Genomic DNA, 25450 nt, shown 5'->3' on the forward strand with positions numbered 1-25450 from the left:
GGATCTTGGAACGTGGAGATAAGTTAATTAAATACAGGGCTGAACAGAACAATTTCGATACGATATTGGGAATACACTGTCATTTTAAGAACATCTCCGGTTTGGGATTTTAGAAATCCGGCCCTGCGTTTTTTTGTTGAAGTTTTATGTGGACAGTCCCTGAAGAGATGGCATATTGGTTTACGGAGCACAGTGCCGTCATGCAGGTTTAATTTTTCTTGACAGACGTAATGTAATACAACTTTGTAGGCTCGAAAATGGATTTAACTTGAAGTTGTAGCATATGCGGTACACACAGTGACAAGATGTAATTTACAAGTTTATTTTACATGATGACTGATTTATATATATATATGAAGGAGTAATTATGGAAAAGTTATGCTTATGGTTTCAAGACTGGTTTTGCATACATATGTGCAGGCAAGAGTGGCATGAGTGCAGAGTGACATGGTGGGCGTTGTTATAGGAGATGATTTTAATTTGCTCTATATTTAAATGAATTGCACATTAATTCTGGAGGAACTTTGTACAATTTTAAAATTGCAATATTTTACTGAATAATGGAGGACTTAAAGGAACACATGGGGATTATTTAAACATATTATCTTGCACATGCAAATGGAGTTAAAGTATAACAGGAAGAGTTTTGAAGAATTATGCAGAAACGCAGTAGAAATTGCACATTATATGGTTTTTTCTTGGGGAATCATTGATCTCTTTTGTATGCATAATGTAATGTGCATTTTGAGGGAAATGCACATTTTGGAAAAAGCACAATTTTTTGTGAAATGCAGATTTGGAAATTCAAATGCAATGTGTGTTTGCATGTGTTGAAGTTTCTGCGTGATTGTTGGATTAAGTTTGCGTTTGTGGGCGCAAGTGAAGTTTGGGTATGTGACGCAAGGGTGCGCACGTAATTTGGAGTTGTGTAGTTGGAGTGCGTGTGTGAGAAGCAGCACATGTCTTGTCTTGAAGTGGGGTGCGTGTAGGTGTTTCACGCTTGTATATGCTTTTAGATGTGACGTGTGGGAGAGTACACGTTTGTTGCGGAGTATTTTGTGCAAAATGGGAGTATATAAATGGGAGTTGCATGCATGCAATGGGGTTTGAGCTTATGCACCCTGGCCAGGTGTATTGGCAGTAGTATAAAACCTTCTTGAAGAACCCCAAGTTTTGTTGGACACTGTAGGGTGTTCCAGTGAAGTTGACCTTTGGGCACGGGGCCCGTTTCGAGGTCGTTGTTGGATTTTCAACACAGTTGTGCGTTTGGTAAAGGAAGGGAAAATAGATGTTTTTTGTTTCACAAAGTTGTGTATGTTTTCTATATCAGGGCTACACAATATTGTCTGCGTTGAAGGTAACCGCTCGGCAAATTTACTTTTTGATGAGTTTAGGGTTAGAGTTAGGAATTATTGTTGTTTTCCTAGGTTTTCTGTGATGCCAGGCGGTGCATGCGGGAGGAGGGATTAAAAGTGTAGTTACTGCACACCAGTTTAAATATTGGTTTTAAAGAGTATTTGGAGGGCACACAGTTTGTAGTCAGTGTTAGGTTTGTATTTGAAGTTGTGGAATATACACTGGCATGGGTTACTGATTTATTTCAGTTTGAATTACATTGTTCAAATATTTTTCAGAGTGTTCTTCTCACACCATTGAGTTTTCATCTTTGTGGTGTGTCTGAGATTTTGGGCTTTGCAAAATTATTAATTTGCAAATGCACTACTGTTTTCCTTTCTTTGGTAGTGTTTATTTTTACATCTGAATTTTGCGTTTTTGTGAATGTGCAACGCACTACTATTTTTGTCATCTGGTAGTAATTGCATGTTAACATTTTTTCATAGCTTTTGCTATGCAATTTTTAAGCCATAAATTCTCCTTTTTTGTGGTTGTGTTTTCTGTGATCTTTGTATCGTGTGTCATTTTTCCTAGATTTTTTTCATTCTTTTTTCATGTCCTTTTTAGGAGAGAGGGGATGAAGCATTGTTATATTTTGTTTGGCATGTTTAGGACTATTGTGATGGCCTTTGTGTAAGTTTGCACGATTCGTGGCTACACTGTTTTGGCAAGAGAGTTAGCCTATTTTGGGGCGTTTTGGTTTGTGCTCAGGTGTGGCAGACTTGAGGCCAACAGTGGCAGTCTTGGCGGAAGGTGTTTTGTCTAGGAGGGTGGTTGTTTGTAGTTTTGGGTTTGTGTTTGTCTTTTGAGGCAGGGTTGTGCTTGGTGGTGGTGGCACCAAGACCCTGGTGTGGCAGGCCAGGGTGGAAGGAGCACTAGTAAAATATTGTGGTTGTTAGTCCTTGCATGGTGGTGAGTATGTGCGTTTTCTTTTGATTGAAAAAGGGGAAGGATGTGTTGTATCCTGCACATGTATGAATGAGCTCTGAGTCAGTGAAAGAGCTGAGTGGAATGTTAGGGGAGCTTGGAGTGTTCAGGCTCTTGGGGAGTCCCAGGGAGACGGTTAGGGACTTGGAGCTGGGCAGGGAACCAGAGTAGAATCTACTTAAGGTCTCTCTCTCCTATATTCTATACTGAAGCTATAACCAAGACAATAAAGCGTGTCTCCTTTTATACATACCTGGGTCAGCCTGGTTCCTGCTCCTTGTTGTTACTGGCCCAGGGCGGATCCTGCAGGAGGCAGGATACATCAGGGCCCTAGGGCGGAGCCAGCATAATAATATACAGCGGACCGCCAACAGCATGCCCAGGCCTGCAAGTTTCTTAGAGTCGCGGGGAAGCTTTGGGAGGTCATGAAATAGGCAGTGTAATGGGGTGGGAGCTATGGTATAGTCCAGGATATCTGATAGTGTGGAGCAGACGTCTAACCAGAACTGGGTGAGACGAGGGTAGTGCCATAGCATATGAATGTAGGTAGCCCGATCCATGCCACACCTGGGGCAGCTGGGAGGAACGGTGCTGAACATGCGATGTAGTCTTACTGGTGTATGATGGTATCTGTGTAGCACCTTGAATTGTATTAATTTAAATTTGGTGTTATAGGATACATTGTGGGTGTGGCCACACATATAGGACCATCTCTCGTCAGTGAGTTCAACTCCCAGATCCTTCTCCCACGCACATTTCAACCCTAGGGGGGGGGCGTCCTATTCTGCAGTAATGAGTACAGCCTCGACACTTTGCCTCTAAAGGAGAGGTAGGAGCAGAGTTCCGCCACTATTGGCTCATCTGGGGGTAAGGCAGGGAAATCGGGGAATTTGGATTTTAGATTCTTACGTAGTGAGGAGTATTGTAGCCGTACTGAAGGCCGGCCTCTAAGAGGTGGGGGAAGATCCAGCCACTCAACAAAGTTCTCCCGTTCATAGGGATCACAGAGTGCCAGGAAGCCGGCATCCGCCCAGTGTGATACGACTGATTGTGGGATAAGTGGAACATCGGGGAGAAAGTTCCATAACGGCAGGTTACCGTGAAACGGATGAGGCGTGCCAACCGTTGCCCAGAGTTCGGACAACGCCAGGGATGTGGCAGCAACCGGGTCCGCAGAGTCTGGGTCAGAGGGTGTTGGTTTGAGAATCAGGCAGCCTATCACACGGTCCGAAACCGCTAGTTTTTCCAGCCGAACATGTGGGGGGGGGGAATCGGTATTATTAAACCAGTACGATGCAAACTGCGATTGGGCTACTATCCAGTATCTGGTGAAACCACGAGCATTGAACCCACCCAGTTCTTTGGGGGTGGTCAATGTGGAGAGTTTAAGGCGAACAGCTCCCGAATGGCATAGAAAGGTGTTGGTAATCTGATGCAGCTTTTTGAAAAAAACATCCCCAGGCCACACAGGGAGGTTGGTAAAACGATACAGAAGTTGGGGTAATACCACCATTTTAAGGATTCTGCCTGCTAGTGAAATGGGGAGCTTGGACCAGATGGAAGCCTTCACCGCAAGGCTAATTAAATAAGTCTGATAATTGTCCTCGCGGAGCTTGGCGACGTGGCGGCACACCACCACCCCCAGGTAGGTGATGCTCGATTGCGAGCAGTTGAAGCCATATTAGTCTGCTGGAGGTTGTGTGGAATCTGTTAGTGGGAATAAAGTGGACTTGGAACAATTTATTTTAAGGCCAGATATGTCCCCAAAGCGAGCCACATCCGCTAACATGGGGGCGAGATTAGAGTTGGGAGACCGGATATAGAGAAGAGCGTCATCCGCATAAAGGGAAATCACATCGGATTGGCCGGTCGTGCATAGGCCCGTAAGCGAGTGGGATTGGCGTACCATGTCCGCAAAGGGTTACATTGCAATGGCGAATATGAGGGGGGAGAAGGGGCAACCCTGTCGTGTGCCTCTGGATATCTGAAAGGGGGCAGAGCATCTGTCCTCGGTTCGAACCCTGGCCGCCGGGGCAGTGTAGAGTAACCCGACCCGCGCACGGAAATTGGGGCCGAACCCGCACCTCTCAAGGACTCGCCATAGATACCTCCACGAGACTGAGTCGAAGGCCTTATGCATGTCTAGGGTGGATGCAACCGCCTGCGTGGTGGGACTGATTCTGCTAATTACATTGAAGAGTCTCCTAAAATTCAGGGATATAGATCTACCCGGGACAAATCCCGCCTGGTCGGGGTGAATAATATGCGGCTTATGTGGGGCTAGGCGGTTGGCCAGTAGTTTAGCAGATATTTTAACATCGCTGTTAATCAGAGACAGCGGTAGCATATGAGCCACACTGAGTGGCTTACCCGGCTTAAGGAGCACTGTTATCAGCGCTTCTCGGAGAGATAGAGGAAGAATACCCTTTTCACACGATTCCTCCCACAGGGCCAATAGCTGCGGGATCAGGATCAACTTACATCGTTTATAAAAATCCATGGGGAGCCCGTCGGGGCCAGGGGCCTTCCCCGATTCCAGCGATGCAATGGCCTCATCAAGCTCATCAGAAGTAAACAGTCTCTCCAGAAGTAGGCTGGTTTCGGTGGACAGCACTGAGAGGGGGAGGGCCTCCAAGTAGGAATCAATTTCCGGGGCTTGGGGACCATCGGGGGCAGAGTACAAGGAGGTATAGAATAACTGAAACTGGGAGTTGATGTCCTGGGGGGAGGTGGTGAGCGAGCCAGCCATCGGGTCTCACTATCACAGGATATGGGGGGCACCGAACTCCCGGCGCAACAGCCTGTCTAGCAAGCGATTCGGGCGTTTGCCCTCACTCTATTTCCTCACTGCCTGGGGGGAGTCTAGGAATTTAACCTCACGCTGGGCAAGGTCACGAAACCTGTCCAGCTCGGAACCCAGCGCAGCCAGAGTAGCTGGGGAATGGTTGTGAGCATATTGGGATTCAAGGATAGCCAGGGCCGTTTCACTGGCCGCGATGTCTGAGCGGATTCCCTTAAGGATGCCGCAGCACTTGGATATGGCCATCCCCCTCACGTACGCTTTGAACGACTCCCACAGGACAGCATGCAATGTTACCGAACCTGTATTAATCTAAAAAAATTCCTCAATGGAGGATTAGAGTTCGGTTGCAAAGGCCTGGCCGAGAAGCGCGTATGGTCCTAACCTCCACAGCCTAGCTTTTTCGGCATCAGGACCCCAGTTTAGGGATATGAGTACCGACAAATGGTCCGAGATCGTCCTAGGAAGGATAGCCAAGTGGGACACGGATCTGACCAATGTGTCTGTTATTAGCCATCTGTCTATCCTGGAGTGGGAATCGTGGACCGAAGAGTAGAAGGAGAACGTGCGGTAATCGGGGTTCATTAGATGCCATACATCCACAAGTGCCAGCCAAGGGAGGGATGTAAGGATAGAGGATAGTGTAGGCTGCCTTGGAGAGCTGGCGAGGTCTGGTGCCCGACCTATCTAGGGTGACATCTAGTTTGGTATTGAAATCGCCCCCCCCATAATATGGGAAGTAGGGGGTAACTTTCGAGGAGGGCAGCTAGGTGCAGGTAAAATTCAGGGTCGTCAATATTAGGACCATATATATTCAGGATGGCTATCTCTTGGTTGAGCAATCTGCCAGCAATGAACACATATCTGCCCAGAGGATCGATATGCGAATGGTGGCATGTGAAGTTCAGGCTCTTGTGTATCAGAGTGAGGGTGCCATGGCTTTGCGTTGAATAATTAGTATAGTACCTCTGGGGTCCCCATTGCCTAGCAAACCGCTAGCACTGCTCCGATCGAGCATGGGTTTCCTGTAAGCATAGAATCTTCACCCCATGACGTTCAGCATGTAGCTGTACCTGTCTCATCTTTCTGTGATTGCCCAACCCCCGAATATTCCAGCTCATGAAGGTCACATCAGTGTTAGCCATACTCACGCGAATACTGCTTGTATTCCTGCCACGGGGGCGCCAACCACAGGGAGCTAGTAGATCCTGCGGTGTGCGGGGCCCCATTAGTGTACTCCAAAAACATTACCACAGTGCATGGGGCGCCTCTAGTGGTCGTCAAGACTTTTTTAACTATAACATACCCACCCCCTCCCACCACCCACATCCCTCTCCCAATTGGAAGGACGAGACCCAAATAAACCCACATCAACCAAGAAATTCTAGGCATCTACGCCTGGGGGACTTGTAACTGCCGGGCAGTGGCGCACCGGAGTGGGGAGTGCATGAGGAGAGTATGCAATCTAATATTATTAACCATAGCAAACGAGGCATAAACAGGTAGCAGAGGGAGTCATGGCACGTGGGGAATAAAACAAGTGAGCAGGAGGGAAGCAGCCATGAGTCCCAATACACCATCTAGGGAGGCAAATATGGAGTCCGAGTGATAAGGGGCGGGAAATGAGTCCGAGGACCCACTCTCGGGGACATAATAGTAACTATAGAGTAATCCCCAAGACGGGGTCTTGCCGGGGAGTAATGCCTCTGGAAACAATGAGTCAGCGTGGCACAAGGGCCACAATTGCATAGGATAAAAGGAGCAACGTGAACAAACCAGCAACCAATGAACTTCAACGATGGGGTGCCATCATAAGGGGAGAAGCCCGCAGGGGCTCTCCACTCGTCCTAGGCACGGCAATATGCAGATTAGATATACATTCCAGCTTCGGAATAAGCGGCTCAGCCCGGGAAGTGTTCGTCGATAAATTTGGAAGCTTCCTCAGGAATGGTGAAGAAAAAAGTTTGATTAGAGTGTTCGACTCTCAACTTTGCGGGGAAAAGCATAGAGTATTTAACTCCTAAGTCCCAGAGTCTCCTCTTCACAGCTAGAAAGGTTTTCCGCTCTTGCTGCACCGCTACGGAAAAGTCTGTATATAGATGTATCCTCGCCCCCCCGAGGAGCAGCTCCTCCTTAACTCTGGGCGCCCGTAAGAGGGCATCCCGATCACGAAAATTCAGGATCCTGGCAATGATGGGGCAGGGTGGTGCACCAGGTCTGGGTTTCGCGGTTAGGGAGCGGCGTGCCCTCTCTACCGCAAATTGAGCTGAAAGTTGGGGGCGATCCAGCAGTGTTAATAGAGTTCGTTCCACATATTCCTCCATGGGCTCACCAATGTCGTCCTCGGGTACGCCAACAATGCAGAGGTTTATTTTGCCTGGAGCGGGACTCAAGATCGTCGTTCTTCTCCACCGCCAGGACCTGACTGGTGAGAGTGGTAACCGCGACGCGGAGACAGCCCAGGTCATCCTCAGTGGTACCAACCCTTGTTTCGATTTCAGCGACCCGTCTATCTGTTCTCTCGATACGAGCCTTTATCGACGAGATGGTACCATTCATATCGTCTAATTTGGTATGAAGCGTGGTGAAACCTTCGCGCATGTAATCAAGCATTTTTTGCGAGTCATCTGGGGATGAGGATGACGAGGCGGTGGGCGATTCTTCTGGAGGGTCGGTCGGCGGTCTGGAGTGCGTCTTAGCGAACATATTCAGCGAGCTTTGCTTCCTCCCGGCTCCCGCTCCCTTGGTCATGGTGGCAATTAGAGATCACTTCACCGGCGCCCTGAAGGTGTCGGCTGGCGGGTTTGGCAGCTTCCCCTTTGGATGCAGCTAAGGATGAACCCCACCGAGGAGGGAAAGGCCGCCAAAAAGGCCCGTTCCGTGGAACACAGTTATTCCGTGCATGTGCGTGAGGGTATGGCTGGTGCAGCGATGGCGCCGGTCCGGCCACAGTCCGGCCAGGGGGGAGCCAATGGTGAGGGCCACTCAACCCCCCTCACCCCTTACCTTGCGTCCGGCCCGCGGAGGAGTGGCAGGCTTGAAGAAGCTGTGCGGGTGAGCGCAGGGCCGCAGACGGCAGGCCAGCACTGTCGGCAATCTCTCAGCAAAGGTGTCGCTGGCGTCCCCGGATGTCGCATCCGCAGTAGGTATGGCGGGCCAACAGGGCGAGGCAGCCGTCGGGGACCCAGGGAGAAAGGAGCCCGGTCACGCAGGCCCCTCACCGCAGCAGGCCGCAACACCGCGCCCTCAAGTGGCCGGGCGGGCCGTGGTCCATGGGGCGCCAGACGGGTTATCGAACAGAAGGAGTCCCAGCAGGGACCAGGTGGCCACAGCCCGGCGCCGACGGCGCGGTTCTCCACAAAACTTTCCCGGGGCACAGAGAATAGGATTATAGAGATGCACCGTCGATTTCAAGCGGCTACAGTGGGGTCGCGGGTCTGAACGCGAAGGTTCTTTGCTTTCCCCGTCCAGAGCTCAACACCTAGGCCGCCATCTTGCTTCGGCGTAACAGCGCCCCCTAAAAGGAAGAGTTTAACAACATCGAGTAAGTACAGCCACTTTATTTCGGATTGATCGTTAATAACATGATAACATGACAATATAAATATTGACAGAGAAACAGTGTAAAAGCAAGAGTTTCAAGCGAATATTGGAAGAAGGAATTAATGAGATGACATAAAGATCATGCGCATACGGTGGCAAGAGTGATCAGTTTAGCAAATAATAAGGGAAATCTCTACCATACGAAAGAAGTATTCACCTCTAAAAAACAAGGGCAAACTGTCAACACTTCTGAGGTAACAAAATAGGAACATAATTGATAGACCACACAGGCTGAATATTGACTTAGCAAGAAAGGCCCAAATTGAATAGAAAAAGTCAAGTTGCTGCGTCTGTATCCGCACAGCAAAGCCAACAAAGCTGTGCTATTTTAACACAAGACTGTTAGGGAGAATTCTCTTCTAAGGCTAATTTCCCTTACCTATAGCGTCCCCCAGCAGATTTGCTGGATTTCAGGGGTTTGTTTTTTACTCCTACTAAGAGTGAGACTTTTCCCCACTCTTAGCTGTATTTTGATGTATGTTTCAGCCTATTTTTGTGCTTGTGGGCTATGGGGTTTTTCTCACCTTCATAGGTATCATCGTTTTACATGTGTGTTACACAGCACCCTCAGTGCAGTAACACAGGGGTGTCGTAGCGACCCCCAAACATAGACTCCATACCCTGGGACGGACTACTGTATCCCAGGGCATGTAAAGTTACCATTGACTAGTCAATAGTTATGAACAAAACCAGTACAACCCATCTTACCATGGAAGTACTGGAAAGGGTTAATCGTTTTTCCCTGGTGTTCATTTTCGAGGGGGTACCGTATAGTCCCTCTCTCCAAAGTTTCTGGCGGGTGGCAGTGGTTACTACCATAAATATTCGACCGCAAATATTTTCCTATGGGATTTTCCCATTGTCTGAGGCTACCACTTTTACTGACGGCCTCTAACATACCGCCGGTTTATCTTAATATTAACTTTATTCCGGTAGGTTTTTATTGCCAAATCTTTGATATTAATTCTTTCTCATGTCTTTCTCTGAAATTCTAACCCAGGTCTGGGATCCTTTGTTCGTCCTTTTGGCAGGCTTCTGCCAGAAGCCCTCCTTTCGGTACCACTGAGTCTGGGGCAGACAGGATGTGTGGGATAGCCACCCCACTGTATGAGTGACAGCTAGGCTATATGAATGGGGGTCTTTCTGCATAAAAGCCAGGTCCTGAGGACTGGAGGACAAGATGTCGCCGCTGGAACTAAGAAGCCAAAGAGGAGAGAAACCAAAGACATCTGCAACGACTGAACCACCGGTGAAGCCCTGCTGCAGATCCTCACCACCCTTCTCCAACGACTTGAGAAGATCTTCACCTGCAAGAGTCTTCTTCACTTGAGCTGGTGGGGTCAACCAGTTCACCAGTCACCTTCCAGGACCTGCCTTGGTCGAATCGCCAGTGCCAAGCAATAGGAGTCCGGATAGCCAGGCACTCGTCCACCACGACCACGATTTAAAGGAGCATATCTTTTATTCCGTTTTGGCACCGCCACGGCTTGTTTCATCACTGGGCAGTGCAGTAACTCGAACCTTCCTCCACGACAAGAGTCTCTCTTCCTCTGCTGGATCTCCCGAACTGCAGGAACTGCCAGGAACTACCGCCACCGCAGGAGCCTCTTCCACTTTCAAGGTACATTGTTCCGCCAGGCCTCCCGTTTCGTTGGATACTGCTAAAGGTGTTTTAAATCCTTTACTTACCTTCTGGGTTGGCCGCCCCTTCTTCTAACAGTATCTTTTTACGTCTGCAACTGCCTTTTCAATTGTTTAACAAAGACTTGACTGCAGCTACTAGAACATTTTGAACCTAGGCACTTTGCCTTGTACCATCGACTCTGGCACAGGCCTATTGACTGTGGCTAAATCTGTTACAACTGCCTTCTCTAGATTGTTTCTCATCAAGAAATTTGTTGGTGCACCTAAACTCTTATAACCACCTTTCCTTCCCATTTATATATTGCTGAAGTGCCAGTGCCTCGGTTTTCACCAAAGTACTGTTGATGCTGAAATACTACCTTGCTTAACTTGTTCAAAATCCAATTGGGAAGTGTTGCTCGTGTGTTTGAGTCTAAACCTGTGTAACTTGTTCTTTCCCTCCCTCTGAAGAAATTGTTAGAGTGCCATTTCTGCTTGGTTTAACACTGGGTTTTTCTCAGTTTTCACTCTTGCTCAAACTTGTCTACAATTTAAATAGGGAGTTGTTTATACTTTTCATGACTGTTTTAACTTGCTTTAAGGATAGTGATTTGTGTGTGAACATCAGAGTGTGTAAATATATATATTCTTTTTTATACAAAGCTTTGGTCAGTGTTTCCTTGTTCCATAGTATTGTAGTCTTATTGTGTAAACCCTGAATACTGCTCATCTCCCTCTTGAGATAAGGCTCACTGCTTAGCCACAGCTACCAACTAAATCGTTGTGGTGCAGACTGATACCAAAGGGAATTTATTGCATATACCTGTAGTCTTAATCTTCTGTAGTGCTCCCTAAGGGAACTGCACAGGACTCTGCCTAAGAAAGACGACCAATTCAAAACAGAAAAAAACAACAAAGGCCAGGGGAAAGAGGAATAAACAAAGAAAGAAGGACAATATAACCGAGTAAATAAAGACAAAAGGGGGCTGGGCTGCTACAAAGCAAAAAAAATAAGATGTCATGACAAAACTACCAATGCTGAGCCATTACAAAGACACATGAATGCAAAAGATTGTAAACTGTCAGAAAACCTTCTGTGACAACCTGTGCCTTATTAGAAGTCACATGTGCTCAGTCAAAACAGAAAAGCCTAGTTACTGTCAGCACGTAATAGAAGAGCATATATCAGGGCAAAGGAAGTGCTGCCCTACACTTGTGAACTATTAACATAAGCATGTGCCACGAGATTACGTCAGTGGAGGTTAACATGACTATGTGACAAATGAACATTTTCAGTGAGCATATAAACAATTGTGCTGTACCACGGGCCACAAGGATTTCCTTGTCGCTAATTACAATCTAGCTGCTACAGTGCTCTGCCAAAAGTGAGTAGCCATGTCTCTGGTTACTCGAGCACACATGAGTGCAGCCCAAAATGCTATGATACCAGTGAGTTATTTACAGCACCCCACACCATTTAAGCTGGAGCCACTGGAAGATCAGGGACAACGGTGGCAAGAATGGATGGATGAGTATGAGGAATTTTTGAGAGCAGTGGGAAACCAGGATGCCTCAAATAAAATGGACATATTCATTAATTTGGTAGGAAAGGAGGTGAAAAATGTGGTGATGAGCATTCTGGCTCAGGAAAGAACAACCTATCAACAATTGGTCTCTGCTATTGGTGAACATTTGGTGGTCCCTCCCAATCGGGACTATGAACGGTATGCATTTAGTCAATGCACACAGAGTCCACATGAAACAGTTGCCCAATTTGCATTACGGTTAAAGGGAAAGACAACATATTGTGAATTTGCAAGCTTTAATGATGATGAGGTGATTAGGTTGAGAATAATTGAAGGATGTACGTCATCACAGTTTTGGAGACATCTTTTAAGAGTGCTTCTCTCATTTAAGGAAGTCCTGGAATTGGCACAAGTATACGAGAGAACTGAAGAGCAGGCGGCCAATATGGAAAATAAAAGTGAGTTGAATACCATTACTGATATCGGGTCTAACAGACAGAGGCAATCCGGATGTTCAAACCTGTTCACCCGACAAAGTGCATGGGATGGTAAAGGAAGGAATCAACCAAAAAATAAGTGTTATAGATGTGGATTGGATTTCCCACACAGAGGTAGATGTCCAGCTTTTGGTCGGATGTGTATGAGATGTGGACAGAGTAATCACTTTTGGGTCATGTGCAAGGAGGGGGTTTCATCATTGACAACATGGAGACCCAGCGCTCAATTGCTACAAAAGAGGTGTGGCATAGTGAGATTGAGATTTCCTGATGTGAGATCATACTGGGAGAGGGAACATACAACCTAGTGCTAGTAGCTATGTGGAAGTGCGTCGGATCCAGCTGGGACGTGTCAAAGCAGTAAAACTAAACCAAAGAAAAGATCTAGCCACAAAACATTTTGAAAATGTGGGGGGGGGGTACATGGACATGGAAAGAAGAAGGTTGCAGGCCAGTGTAGATTGGATAACTCGAAAGAGGAGAATTGAAGAAAATCGAATGCCTGTGAGTGAAAGCAAACCTGTACTAATTAGGCAGAAACAACAACGAAGGAAGATGAGATCCAGCCATGAGCAATGGTCACCAATAGTCATGGCTGCCAAGAGGCCCCTAGTGACTTTCGTGAAAGATGCTGGTGTAGCAACAGGAGATGCTTCACTCTTCCATGCAATGTTCCAGGATGAGTTGGAAGGAGAAACATCTGAGGAAGCAATAAATAAGGAACATGTTGGTCTCATGCCACTGGATGAATCAAATGGAGAACGGTATGGGGAAAGGAGAAGTGAAGAACCTGGTGGTTTCCTGTCACTTAAAGACTCTGGACATTCGCCACCTTGTTTGCTTGGTAATGGTCGTCCTCACAGGATCATACACATGCCCTTACGTTTCATTGAACAAATGTAGAGGTGATTGATCCTGTCAGGATGATGGATAGAGTGAACTTTTATGATAAGGAAGAGGGAGGTGTCGTGACTGAACAGAATGTGGAATGCCGTGGGTAGAACTTGGGAAGGAATGGAATGGAGAGAAGTTAGTTTTGGTATTGGAATAAAGGAGTTCAGACATGCAGGCTGTCTCCTGTCATTATTTAATGGAAGTATGGCAATTGTAATTGTGTAAATGGATACACAACACCATCTTCTGATGAAAAACATTTCACATGCATCTTTCATTTAAAACAGTATTTGAATGCCAACGGACCTACCCCCTAATCGGAGGAAAACATTTAATGTTGCAAGCGAATAGCTGGGTATTAATAGTTACTTGACCTCTCGGTTCTCCACACACACACACTGACGGCAAACTTTCTTACTCGCCATGGGTCAATTCGCACTAGCTAAAGGATAGTGGTGAGTGAAAACATTGAGTCCTGTCTGCAGTCAAATATTTGTATCATTACAACTTTTGTTTGTTTCTGCAAATTAAGCCAATTGAATGTATCACTTGTGACTACTAGTCGTTACCTTGTCTATACAAAATCAAAGAAGCTATGCAGTTTAAAACAGGTCTGTTTGGTGCCTTCATTGCTGAGAAGTGAAGTTATGCTTGGTTAAGAGCGTTTTATTACACCAGAAGTTGCTCAGTGTGACACTGGTTTGGGTAACAGACATCTTATTAGTTCAAATACACCATTACCTTTCATAAAGCGATTTTAAATCACCATAATGTGACATAAGTGTAAATATCTGAGAATGTGCCATTGGTCATGCTACTTAAATATGTTGCTCTACAAATACCGAAGGAAGTGGTATGTCCACATACTTTCAGTACCAATAGATATGGTTGGCTAGCGCCAACCTCTCTGAGCCAAAGTAATAATGGCTTGCACACCTGGGTGAAAAGTCTGATCACTTAAGGAATTCTAGTTTGTCCTTAGAAGTGGGATTATTGAAACTGGCAGTTGGAACAAACTTAATTTATCGATATTCTCTAGTACACATTTGTTAACAAATAAGAGACAATTTTAGCTTGTATTGCTCCCTCCTGTCCCCCGCTCCTCAGTGCTACTCCTGGCCAGAAAGCAGTTGCTTTAACACCAGGAATATCAAATCAAGTATAAGAGCCATCGAACAACACTCATGCCACTTGGCAATACTTTCATTAAGCTTGAACTGATTCAACAATATTCTTGTAAAAAAATACATTGTTTTGTGGGAGGGAACCTGTGAAAAATACTGTGCGTACTTTAAAAATTACAAAATATGTAATTAAAGAGCTGTGGAGTTGTGTGTAAAGGATGCTTAAGTTAAAATGTGGCCATGCTAAAACTGACATTGTAATATTTGTTAATAACGTATAAACTTTTTTGAAAAGATTGTTTTTCTTAAAATGTTTTTTGTTTTTTTTGCAGCCGGAATCTGTTATCAACTTTGCCAAAATATTTGTTTGACCTTCCTCTTAAAGTATTGGTAGTTAGCAATAATAAACTAGTGTCTATTCCTGAAGAGATCGGAAAGTTGAAAGACCTAATGGAGCTGGTGTGTATAAAATGTGTTCATTTTTGGTACTGTCCTAATTTTGAATGTTTGTTTTCAGTTCAAGCAAAGGTTTGGTTTATTGCCCTTATTCCTGAATTAGTATTATTTCGTAGGTTGAATTTGTTATTTGGTTTGGCTTTCTACCAAAGCATGCCGTCAATTAAGGGTACTGACCCCCTGCCCGCCGTCAATTAAGGGTACTGATCCACTGCCCACCAACAATATATGAAATCACCGTAAATATCTACTTGCACAAACACACTTGTGATCATTTCATAATGCGGATCATAGTACTTGTGAAATGATAACAATTTCCCTAGACCACTACTCCTTTTCTATAGAATCCACACACCGTAAAAATTAAGTTACTGCCTTGTCAACCACAAAAGCTTTCACCCTGGATGAAAAATCTGTCCCATGATCCTTGCTAATTTGTATGGTCATTATAGTGGTCTAGGTGCATCAAGTAGGCTGGTGCTTTCGAGGCGATTTTTTTTTTTTTCTCTTTTTTTTAAAACACTTTTTATTGGCATTTCAGCAAATCATAGCATAGACCAATCAAAACAAATGCAACACATTGGTTAACATGCAACGCAAAGAAATCAACCCAGGGTGAAACGGGGTAAGGTGCATCTGTGGGCCACACCCATAATGCAAATCATTTCTCACATCACACTGCCAAATCCAATCAGCCAGTCAGCAACCCAATTACGCAATATTTTCAGAAATGTATTGGGCTCCTTCTTGCATGTATATTCTCCTTTCATAGAACATGCACACATCCATATCAGATATCCACTTGCCACGCGTGGGCACCTCTGGTCCCCCCCAAACCATGGCTATATTTCTTTTTGCCAAAATAACTGTGTTCGATATCAGTAGCTTATCCCAATCGTTGTAGGAGTGGGTACCCCAAATGCACATCAACAGCAGCTTGGGGTCTGCAGGTACTGGCTCACCAATCACTCAGCAAGTTTATTCAGGACCCTGGCCCAGAAACGTTGGATAAGTGTGCATTCCGATATATTATGGAAAAGGTACCATCTGCCTGGTCACATTTTAGGCACTGCCCATGAGCAGCCCATACCCATCTAAAAAGCAGTTTAAAAGGATAATACACTCTGTGCAAATCTTGTTGCAGAAGGTGAACCGAGAGGAAATCGCCACCTCCCTTGGGGACATCAGGGTCTCAACCCAGTCCTCAGGGTCTATGGCCCCCTGAGAGACCCTCGGATGTGGAAACCAGGCACAATCACCACACACGAACTGATACACCAGACACAAGTTTGTATGCCCAAAATCTAGGGTTTATTGCAAAACTAATAGTCCCAGTTGGCCAAATGGTCCCACGCCCTGCGACGTGTGTCTAACAGACCTTGGGGGACGCAAGAGTGCGAAAATTGTACATCAGTTACATATATACAAAATGAGCATCTTATAATCAGTAATGACACATTCGATGCCGCCCCTAATTCATTCCCTTTGAATTGGAGGCGATGATTGACCATGGTGACGAATATGACACCTTAAACCACCATATTTAGTAACAGTTTGCAATCTCGAATTTAAAGACACCATTCTTTATTTGCGAGAACACAGCGCTTCTGTTTTCATGGGCAAGCTGCGCATAGGGGACTGGCACATTCCAGGCCTCACTATCTCCTGGTTTTGATTCACGCTCTAGAGGTCAGCTTGCTCCCTGGGCCTCACAGTGCTCAGAAAGGGGGGCCATAAGAAGAGCATAATTCAAACCTTTTAATATTAGTTTTGTACATTGCTATTCTTTTAAGGAGACTCGCTAGCATCCGTGTATGGATTAAAATGCCTTACTCCTTGCCTTCAAGGATATGTGAGGGAGGGAACCGGGCATTTCTGTCTGGGTCTCCAGCGTAATGTTCAAATATGTCTTTAGTAACTTGGACCATTGAAGCGAAATAATATCTACAGCAAAGCAGTTTTACATGAGGCAAAGTGGCAACGGTAGAGAGAGCAGAGAGAGAAAACAAAATGGCGATTCTGGTCATCTTAAAATGGCCGCACTCTAGTTGAGCTAATAGCTACGTAATGACTAATGAGCATATATTCTTAACACTTTAAATGAGGCGGTTGGTCTTTGGCCAACCAATTATCATGCATTACCTTCCGTTCGAGGGGTGTCTAGTTTTTCTAGACTGACAAACCCTCCTCTTGGCCGTATGCCAAACGCCTCATCCATACATTGCATCTTCTTCCGACCAAGTGTTTAGATTAGACTCGAAATCTGATTTGAACTCTGACTCACATTCACTCCTTGTCTCCTTATTATTTTCAATATCGATTGCCATGAATTCTTTAATGGTTTCGGATTCATTACTATTGTGAGTGTTTGGTCCAATAATGTTTTCTCGTTCTACCATTTGTACACATTCCTCACTAATCTCAGTGCATACTATGGGCAGACAATGTATGTAACAACAACATGTCACGAATATTGCCAGAATTGTTACTAAGATTGCAAATAGCTTCCATCCCCAGGACCGCAACACTTCCCAGAACCAGGAGCTTATGTTCAGTTCCCAGCCTCCTTCAGATCAGATCTTAATACATGCAATTTTCTTATCGCTTCGAAAATCGTGGGGGAGGAGTCACTTGCAAATACGCAACACGCTGATCCCACAATTTTGCAAACACCGCCGCGATCAACTAAGATTACATCACGGGCCATTCTATTCTGTAGTGACATCAATCTAATTCCTTTTTCCTCAAGAGTCATGTTATAAAGTATGTCGGTTCTTCCATTTATTGTTTCTTCTAATATTCTGGACAGTCGTCTTATATTTTAAAAGTTTATTGCTTGGCCCCAAAATGGTATAAATGATTTTGCTATATCTTCTACAATCAACCCGTCCTCAATATTCCGGCGAGGTCGTGACCTGGTTAATTTGGCTATATCTGCTGTTTTTGAAAGAAACACCCCAGGAAATAGAAAACCTAAATAACAAGTACCTCCCCAATTTCTAGGTAACCAAGGATATGCTTTTTCCCCTCATATAAAGTACACAGGATCTCCCACATATATTGGTTCCACTTCTTTATCAAGGAATGCTATATTTTTGCATCTAGTGAATGTCCCCACCTGAAAAGAGCCCTTTTTCTGTAAACAAAAAGGGACAGAACGTGGATTATAATTTACTGTATAGGAAGGTGCCTTTGCATCCTTGTTTCCTTCTGGGTTCATATGAAACGTGATCACAGATGATTTTGTAAGGCACAGACAATCTATCCTGTGGCATTATTGCTGGTGTAATTAATCGTCTTTTATGGAATATGGACCAACCCACCGGTTTCATAATCACTTCCTCGAATTCATTCATGTTTGTTTTGTCTAGTTGACCAGTTTCACTTTGTTCCATTTCCCATAATATAAGCCACTCAGAGAGGCATAGCATGCAGAAGTCAATGGCAGGGGCTGTCCATACCATCCTATTCCCTTATCACCATGCTGGGGCAAGTGGGCACAAACCCAACAGTTGTTTGTTCTTAGTATTGAGTGTGTCATGTTCATTATCAACAGTAATGTGTTGTTCCCATACCCTTCCCTATGTCTCTCTTCCATTGGGGACAAGGTATAGGAAATCACATGAACTGGGCTTTCTGTCATGGAAATGTTCACAATAGGCAAGAGTACGTCCTAGAGGGTGCATTTCCTCCAGGTACCATAATACTGATAGTCAATATTGGGGCTAGTATACTCATTATACACATTATTATTGTTAGACCCAGCATACAATTATTTCGACTATGTCCTTTTTTCACCTTTCTATGTACTGTGTTTAACTCATTATCTGCATTGGTGGAGGAGGGGACGTTTGCTGGTTCTGGCATCTTCTCTCTTCCTTCTTCCGCTGTGCTCGTCGTGGCTATCTCCTGTCGATGCGCTTCTTGGAATGTTAGAGAGTTCGATAAATGTCTACAGTCTTTCCATGCCAGTTCTTATCAGCCTGGATTGCTTAGTCGCTTGGCAAGATCTCTGTGCATTCGCACATTGCTCTAGAGTTTCAGAGCATGTACCATGTGCGCCCCGCTTGTCCGCTCGGGTTCCGGACACATGGATTTAGCACTGAGGAGTTGCGTTTGTTGAGCTGTCTGGCTTGCACAACCCTCACGCCACTCTCCTCTAAGCCTCCGGTTCCTACTTCATCCGAGAATAGGAAACCGAGGCGATAAAACCACAAAAAGATGAAGATGCAATCACTCCTTTTTTCTGCTCCACAGATTATACCGATTTGCTCCCGGTATCGTGTGATCGACAAATAGTGCGGGTGCACTTCCGGTCTCAAGCTTGGAGTCTGCCTGGGGCACAATGGCAGATGATGATGGGTGCCCAGGCGACGATGCAGGCAGTGGCGCAACAGAAGATGGTGGGCGCCACAGAGGTATGCGCTTGATGTCGGCCAGCAGTGATGCAGAATCTGCTGGGCAACGTTGGGACACTCTTTGCCCTTCCTCCTTTATGGCAATCTCATCAGGCTTTGTTTCAGGATCAGGCAGTTTCTGTGGCAAAGAACTGGCAATTGTATTTTTCGTTTCTGGAACCGCTGTCTTTCTGGTCGTTCTCCCGATCAGTCAAAGTGTCAAGTGGTGGTGGGACTTTCTTGGCGTGCGTGGCATGTATCGACACCTTTCGTCCATCCACCCGTATTGCCGTCTGCATAGTCAGGAGGATCTGGTAGGGCCCACGCCACCTGGGTGCTAATGATGTTTTCTGTTCAAAAGTTTTAACTAGCACCCAGTTTCCTGGCTCCAATGCATGTCCTGGGCCAGTGTATCTGATAGGCAGCGCCTCCTGCACCTGCTGATGAATCAAACACAGTTTTTGCATCAACAGCTCACAATAAATGCGGAGTACAGGATATTCCACTTCCCTCAGCCTTTTCGGCTGAGGTGCACACCAAACATTCGCCGGTCTCCCCTTTCATAATTTCGTACCGGGAGATCCCAGTTCTCGCCTGTACAGATGTTCACATACACAGTAACGCTATTGGCAATGCATCTACCCAACTTAGTTTGCTTCCTGCACAGATCTTGCTAATCTTGGAATTCAAGATTCCGTTGTGGCGTTTAATAAAACCGGCCAACATTGGATTTCTCGAACAATGGAATCGCTCATCAATCTGTAAACCTGTGCAAATTTGCAGTATTACTGCACCTACAAAATGCGGACCATTGTCCGACCATATGACACGGGCCAGACCAAAGCGAGAAAAATACTCCTTCAGCATTACTTTAGCCGTGCTAATGGCAGTGCAGTCTTTCAATGGATACGCTTCCACCCACTTGCTGAACGCACATATGATCACCAGAACATACTTCAAGTTTTGACATCCCTCCATTTCTATGAAATCAAAATGGATGACCTCAAATGGCATAGAGGGAGGACCAAAACTGCCTGTTGGAGTCACCATTCCCTTCCCCACATTGTGTTGTAGACACGTGATACAATTCTGTACCAACCTCTCGGCATTATTTTTTTATGAGTGGATTTTCCCAGACTGTGGCTAGAGGTTGAATTATTTTCTTTGCACAAATATGGGTGGGACTGTGAGCCATTGTAACCATTGCATTTACATAGGCGTTTGGCAACATCAAATTCCCGCTCTTCTTGTCCACCCAACAACCCTCCAGAACCAATTCTGCAGAGCCCTCAGCCCACCCTTGTATTTCATCTGCAGTGGCTTCCGCCTGCATCTCTTTGACAGTGACAATTCCATTCTCTATCATGCAGGGTACTTCCTCCGATTGTACTGTTAAAATTTTCGTGTTCCAATCAGTGGCAGTTTGTTTCGCAATTCTGTCTGCAAATGCGTTTCCCTCTCCCACCTTGCATGTCACCTTTTTATGTGCTTCACACTTTACCATCGCCAAGTGCTTTGGACACGTAAGTGCAGACAGCAATCGTACAATCAAAGGACCATTTTGGATTCTAGCCCCATGTGATGTTAGAAAACCTCTCGCGGCCCACAGTCGGCCAAAATTATGAACCACGCCAAAGGCGTATTGGCTGTCAGTGTATATGTTCACGCTTAGATTTTCTGAAATCTCACAGGCTCTCGTTAAGGCAAGTATTTCCGCAGCTTGGGCGGAGTTGTAGGGAATTCTTTTACTCTCTACAATGCTTTTTAACGTGGTGGTGGCATATGCGGCAGTTGATGTGCCGTCAGGTAATTTAAAGCAGGAACCATCACAAAACAGTTCTCCATCTGGTTCTTTTAGTGGAGTATCGCTTAAATCAATTCTCCCTTTTGTTTCTTCCTCAGTAACCCTTAAACAATCATGGGGAGCTGATTCATTTCCACCAATGTCTTCCTCAGGCATTGGCATCAATTCTGCTGGATTCAAAGCGCTACACCTCATAATTTGAATGTGGGGTGCGAACAACACTATTTCATATCTAGTTAATCTAGCAGAGGTGTTGCGTCTGCGTTCTATTGAGTAGAACGTCTATGGCATGTGGCACCATCAAAATTAAAGTGTGCCCCAATACCATACCATCCCCTCTGTTTGTTTCACTGATGCAGCAGCTACTGCAATAGCTCGCAAACATCGTGGTAGTGCGCGCGCTACAGGGTCAAGTGCAGAAGAAAAATAACCGCACGGCCTATTTCTTCCACCTTGTTCCTGCGTTAAAACAGAACGCGCAGCCTTCATTCTCATGCACAAACAACCTAAAAACTTTTTTATAATTTGGCGTGCCCAAAACAGGAGCAGAACACAGCCCAGTTTTAAGCAAATCAAATGCTTTCTGACATTCTTCATTCCACTGCAACGGCATCAGTACATCCTTCTTTGTCAACTCCACCATTGGCTTCACAATTAATGCAACATTCATAATCCACTGACGACAATAAGAAGCCATGCCAGTTATAGCTCTAACTCCTTTCTGTGTCTTTGGAATAGGCATACCAGAAATGCTCTCTATTCTCTCCGGCGTTAGTCTTCTCCCTTCTTTTGAGAGTAGGTAACCCAAATAAGCTACCTCGTTCTGACAATACTGACATTTCTTTAAGCTTGCTTTATGGCCATGCGCAGCTAGATGAGTCAATAACAAGACAGTACCTTTTTTACAAATATCTTCCGTGTAAGCAGCAATTAATAGGTAGTCAATGTACTGAGCAATACACAACCAGTCAGAAGTTCTAACATGTCTAGCTGTTCTTTTAATGCTCTACTGCATATACTCGTACTTTCAGTGTAGCCTTGTGGAATGCGTGTGAATGTGAATGATCGCCCTCCTAACGTGAAGGCGAACAAATATCTGCTTTCCTTGTGTACTGGAATGCTGAAGAAAGCATTCTTCAAATCAATAACACTAAAGTATTCTTCTGAAGCAGGAATCATTGTCAAAATTGTGGTAACATCTGGAACTAATGGGAATTGGGGATCTACTACTTTGTTTAATGCACGCAAATCAATTATGAAACGGTACGGTACCTCATTGCCCCCTTTCTTATACACTGGAAGAATGGGGCTGTTGCATGTGCGGCCTATAATCTCTTCAATCACTCCCAATTTCACCAAATCAGAAACAAAACTTTTCAATCATTTCTCTCCTTATGTTGAAATGTTATACTGCGGGATGCGCGGTAACGTTACTCCTTCTTTTAAAACAATTTTCACTGGCTCTATCTTCAAGCATCCCACATCATTGTCATTCACTGCCCAAATACAAGTTGGCACCTTACTCAATTCCCCTGTTGAAGGTTTAGTCACAAATTCAGATGTTGGCATATTCTGAGGAGAAATCGTCAAGAATACCCCATCTGGTATATAGTGGATAACTGCGCTTAGTTTTTTCAATAAATTTAATCCCAGGAGATTTTCCCCACAATTCTCTCTTAAAAGAAATGGACAATGTTCAGTAAAAGGCCCTATTGTCACTGCTACTGATTTGGACTCGGGATTTATTACTATAGTACCTGCGAACCCTACTGAGATATTTTCCCGCCCTGACAGAGTTATATCTGGAACCAAGTGATGGTCTATCGAGCACTTCTGTGCCCCCGTATCTATGAGGAATCTATGCTCTTCATTCCCGACTTTCATCTCTACGTAGGGTCCTTTCTGATTCACGGTAATAGACACTGGTTCCGACCCCTGTCGTGGGCTGTCCTATTGCGGTAACAACACATCATCCGAAGTGTAGTCACTGCTATTATTGTAATATGCACCCGATTGAGTATCAAAAATGTTCCCGCCTCTTCCTCTATTTCCATTTTGTATACCCTGCTGATTTTGACTCTGGGTAAAAGTAGTTTTGATTCGGAGCCTGGCCTTGATTCTGTGCACCTTTCCCTTGATTATTCTGGTGCTGCTGAATATGGTTTCTGTTGTGGCCATTTGTTCCTGGGTGCCCTCTGTACTGCCTTCTCTGACCATACCCGCCTCTATTTTGCAGATGTGGACATTGCGCTCGCTCGTGTCCTTCCTCTCTGCAATACGCACATTGATTTAATCCCAAAGGCCCTCCATGCATGTTCAAATTATTCCTGCCCTGTGCATTTCCCCTTCCCCTGTTGTATCCCGATACTTGCTGGCGTAACACCCTTGTTTTCAAATTTGTTCCATCCTTCGCTTCTTTCTTTCTCGGTATTCACTCGATTCTCGTAATATTGGGCCATGTGTAATACTTCTCCTAACGTTTTTGCTTGCCATGCACTTTCTGATGTCATTATTAAATTTTGAATCGCGAGTATTAATCCTCTCACATATTTATCAACAAATAACCTTTTTCCAGCTTCTGTGCTTACATCCTGCCCGCTGAAATCCGTAAATACCTCTTAGAATCTGTTAAAATAGTCTGTAGCCAGCTCGTCCTTACCTTGAACACACGCAGTCAATTTGTCCCATTGAATTCTTTTCTCTCTGACAATTTATTTAAATTTTTGTACTATTCGTGCTGGCAATGCTATCATATTCGGCCCTGGCTTCGCACCCACTCCTTTATCTTTATCTCCTGTATTAAATTTGCCCGTGTCACTTGGGCAAATTTTCCAAATTTTCCGTTTCCATATGTCCGCTGGCAGAATTACAGGGAATATTAGATCTATATCACTCATAGTGAACACTGAGGATTGCAATAAACAATACTTCTTTATAGAAACCTGATGGATTTTTCCGTATGTCAGGGATCGTTTTTTTTATATTATTCACTTCCTGTCTAGAGAAGGGAACGTGCACATATTGGGCTGTGTAATGTGCTGGAATTACCTGAGCTGGCGTAGTGCCTACCGCGGGAGTCTCTACCTTTGTTTCAAAGGTAGGGGGCACTTCTCTCATGGGGAATGCCACACTCACTGTTCCTCCCCCTTCTCTCATATGCAACAATATCCCCAGATCGAGGGATAAGGCTGTTTCTCCCGTCCCTTGTTCCATTGCCCTTTTATATACTGCCATTGTCTCAGGGGGGCTGGCTTTCTCCTCGCTTATATCTCTGTTTATCAGATATTCACCATCGTCTGCAGAACTTTCCTTTTCATCGGTAAAGAATATTCATCAAATATTCTGTGTATTTCCATTGCGGGAATACTAGGATCTGAAATCCACTTTAACGCTTCACGTGTGCATACTTTTAATACACCACTAGCCTGACCTGGTGGCGGCAAAGATTTCTGCATATAAGGTCCCGCCGCTTTCTTCCTACCTCTCTCAATATCCTTCCTCCTAAAGCCTGGTGTAGCAAGTACTTCGGAATATTCCTCATTAAGTTCATTCTTAAGTGCAAACAGTCTGCTCACATGTTCTTTTTTATTTCTTCATCTCTCCCTCTACAATGGGCTAATGCATTTGAATCCAACAATCGTTGCGGTGATAACTTCCCAATCAACTTTTTCCATTGTACCAACAAATATTCCCCCATGCATTCCAAGAATACTTGTCTTTCATTGTTCCTTCTGAAGTCATACAATGATGCTAGCCTGGATGCCTCATCATTCTCGTCTATATACATTTCCACCTGTTCTTGCAGCTCACGCTTTCTCTCCTAGCTGATCGCGCTGCGGGTCACTCTCATACATTCACTTTGTTCAGATTCGATCATGGGGGGGGCAGTCGGGACATAGGCATCCTCTTGGCTGGGAGGTACGGAGGGGGCAGTGAGAGTGGAAGATGTCGGTTGGGGCTGTGGTAATTGCGAAACACTCGGGGCTGGCTGACTAGTGGGTAGTGCAATTACTGATGCACCCTGTGGCTGTGCTGGGGTTGGGAGGGGCTGAGCAACGGGAGGGGGTTGAGCGGCAGCTATTGACGTCATTTTAATCTCTCCCCTCGGGCCTTGTTTTGTTTCAGTTAATATGTCGTTTATTAATTCGTCTGATGAGTGTAGCTCTCTTTGTGGATATATTTTTTCAATATTCAATTGGTCGCGTCTATTTGCCTTCCTCAAATTATCACTCCACTCCTCCTTTTCCTCAGCTTTCTCCGCTTTTGACTTATGCCTGTGCGCATGTTTCTCTCTACTTCTAGATAGGAGCATTGCTTCCCTCCTCCAGTCCCTAAGGATATCAAGTGCCACAGGGCATGCTTTCTCACTTATCAACACCTTTTCCAGGTTATCTATCCGATCCA

The 25450-nt window shown here is 45.1% G+C and overlaps 1 protein-coding gene across 2 annotated transcripts in view; it reads left to right on the top strand.

The window, feature by feature from the left end:
* The window catches only part of LRCH2 (leucine rich repeats and calponin homology domain containing 2), a 2196342-nt gene that overhangs the window by 311554 nt on the left and 1859338 nt on the right, over window positions 1-25450 (top strand). For both annotated transcript variants that reach the window (XM_069612877.1, XM_069612878.1), the window contains exon 3: window positions 14722-14848. In XM_069612877.1, coding sequence (XP_069468978.1) covers window positions 14722-14848 — 127 coding nt within the window. The remainder of the gene's footprint in view (window positions 1-14721; window positions 14849-25450) is intronic.

The sequence above is a fragment of the Ambystoma mexicanum genome, chromosome 5p (genome assembly GCF_040938575.1).
Source record: "Ambystoma mexicanum isolate Mex_15411 chromosome 5p, UKY_AmexF1_1, whole genome shotgun sequence".
Classification (NCBI taxonomy): Eukaryota; Metazoa; Chordata; class Amphibia; order Caudata; family Ambystomatidae; genus Ambystoma; species Ambystoma mexicanum.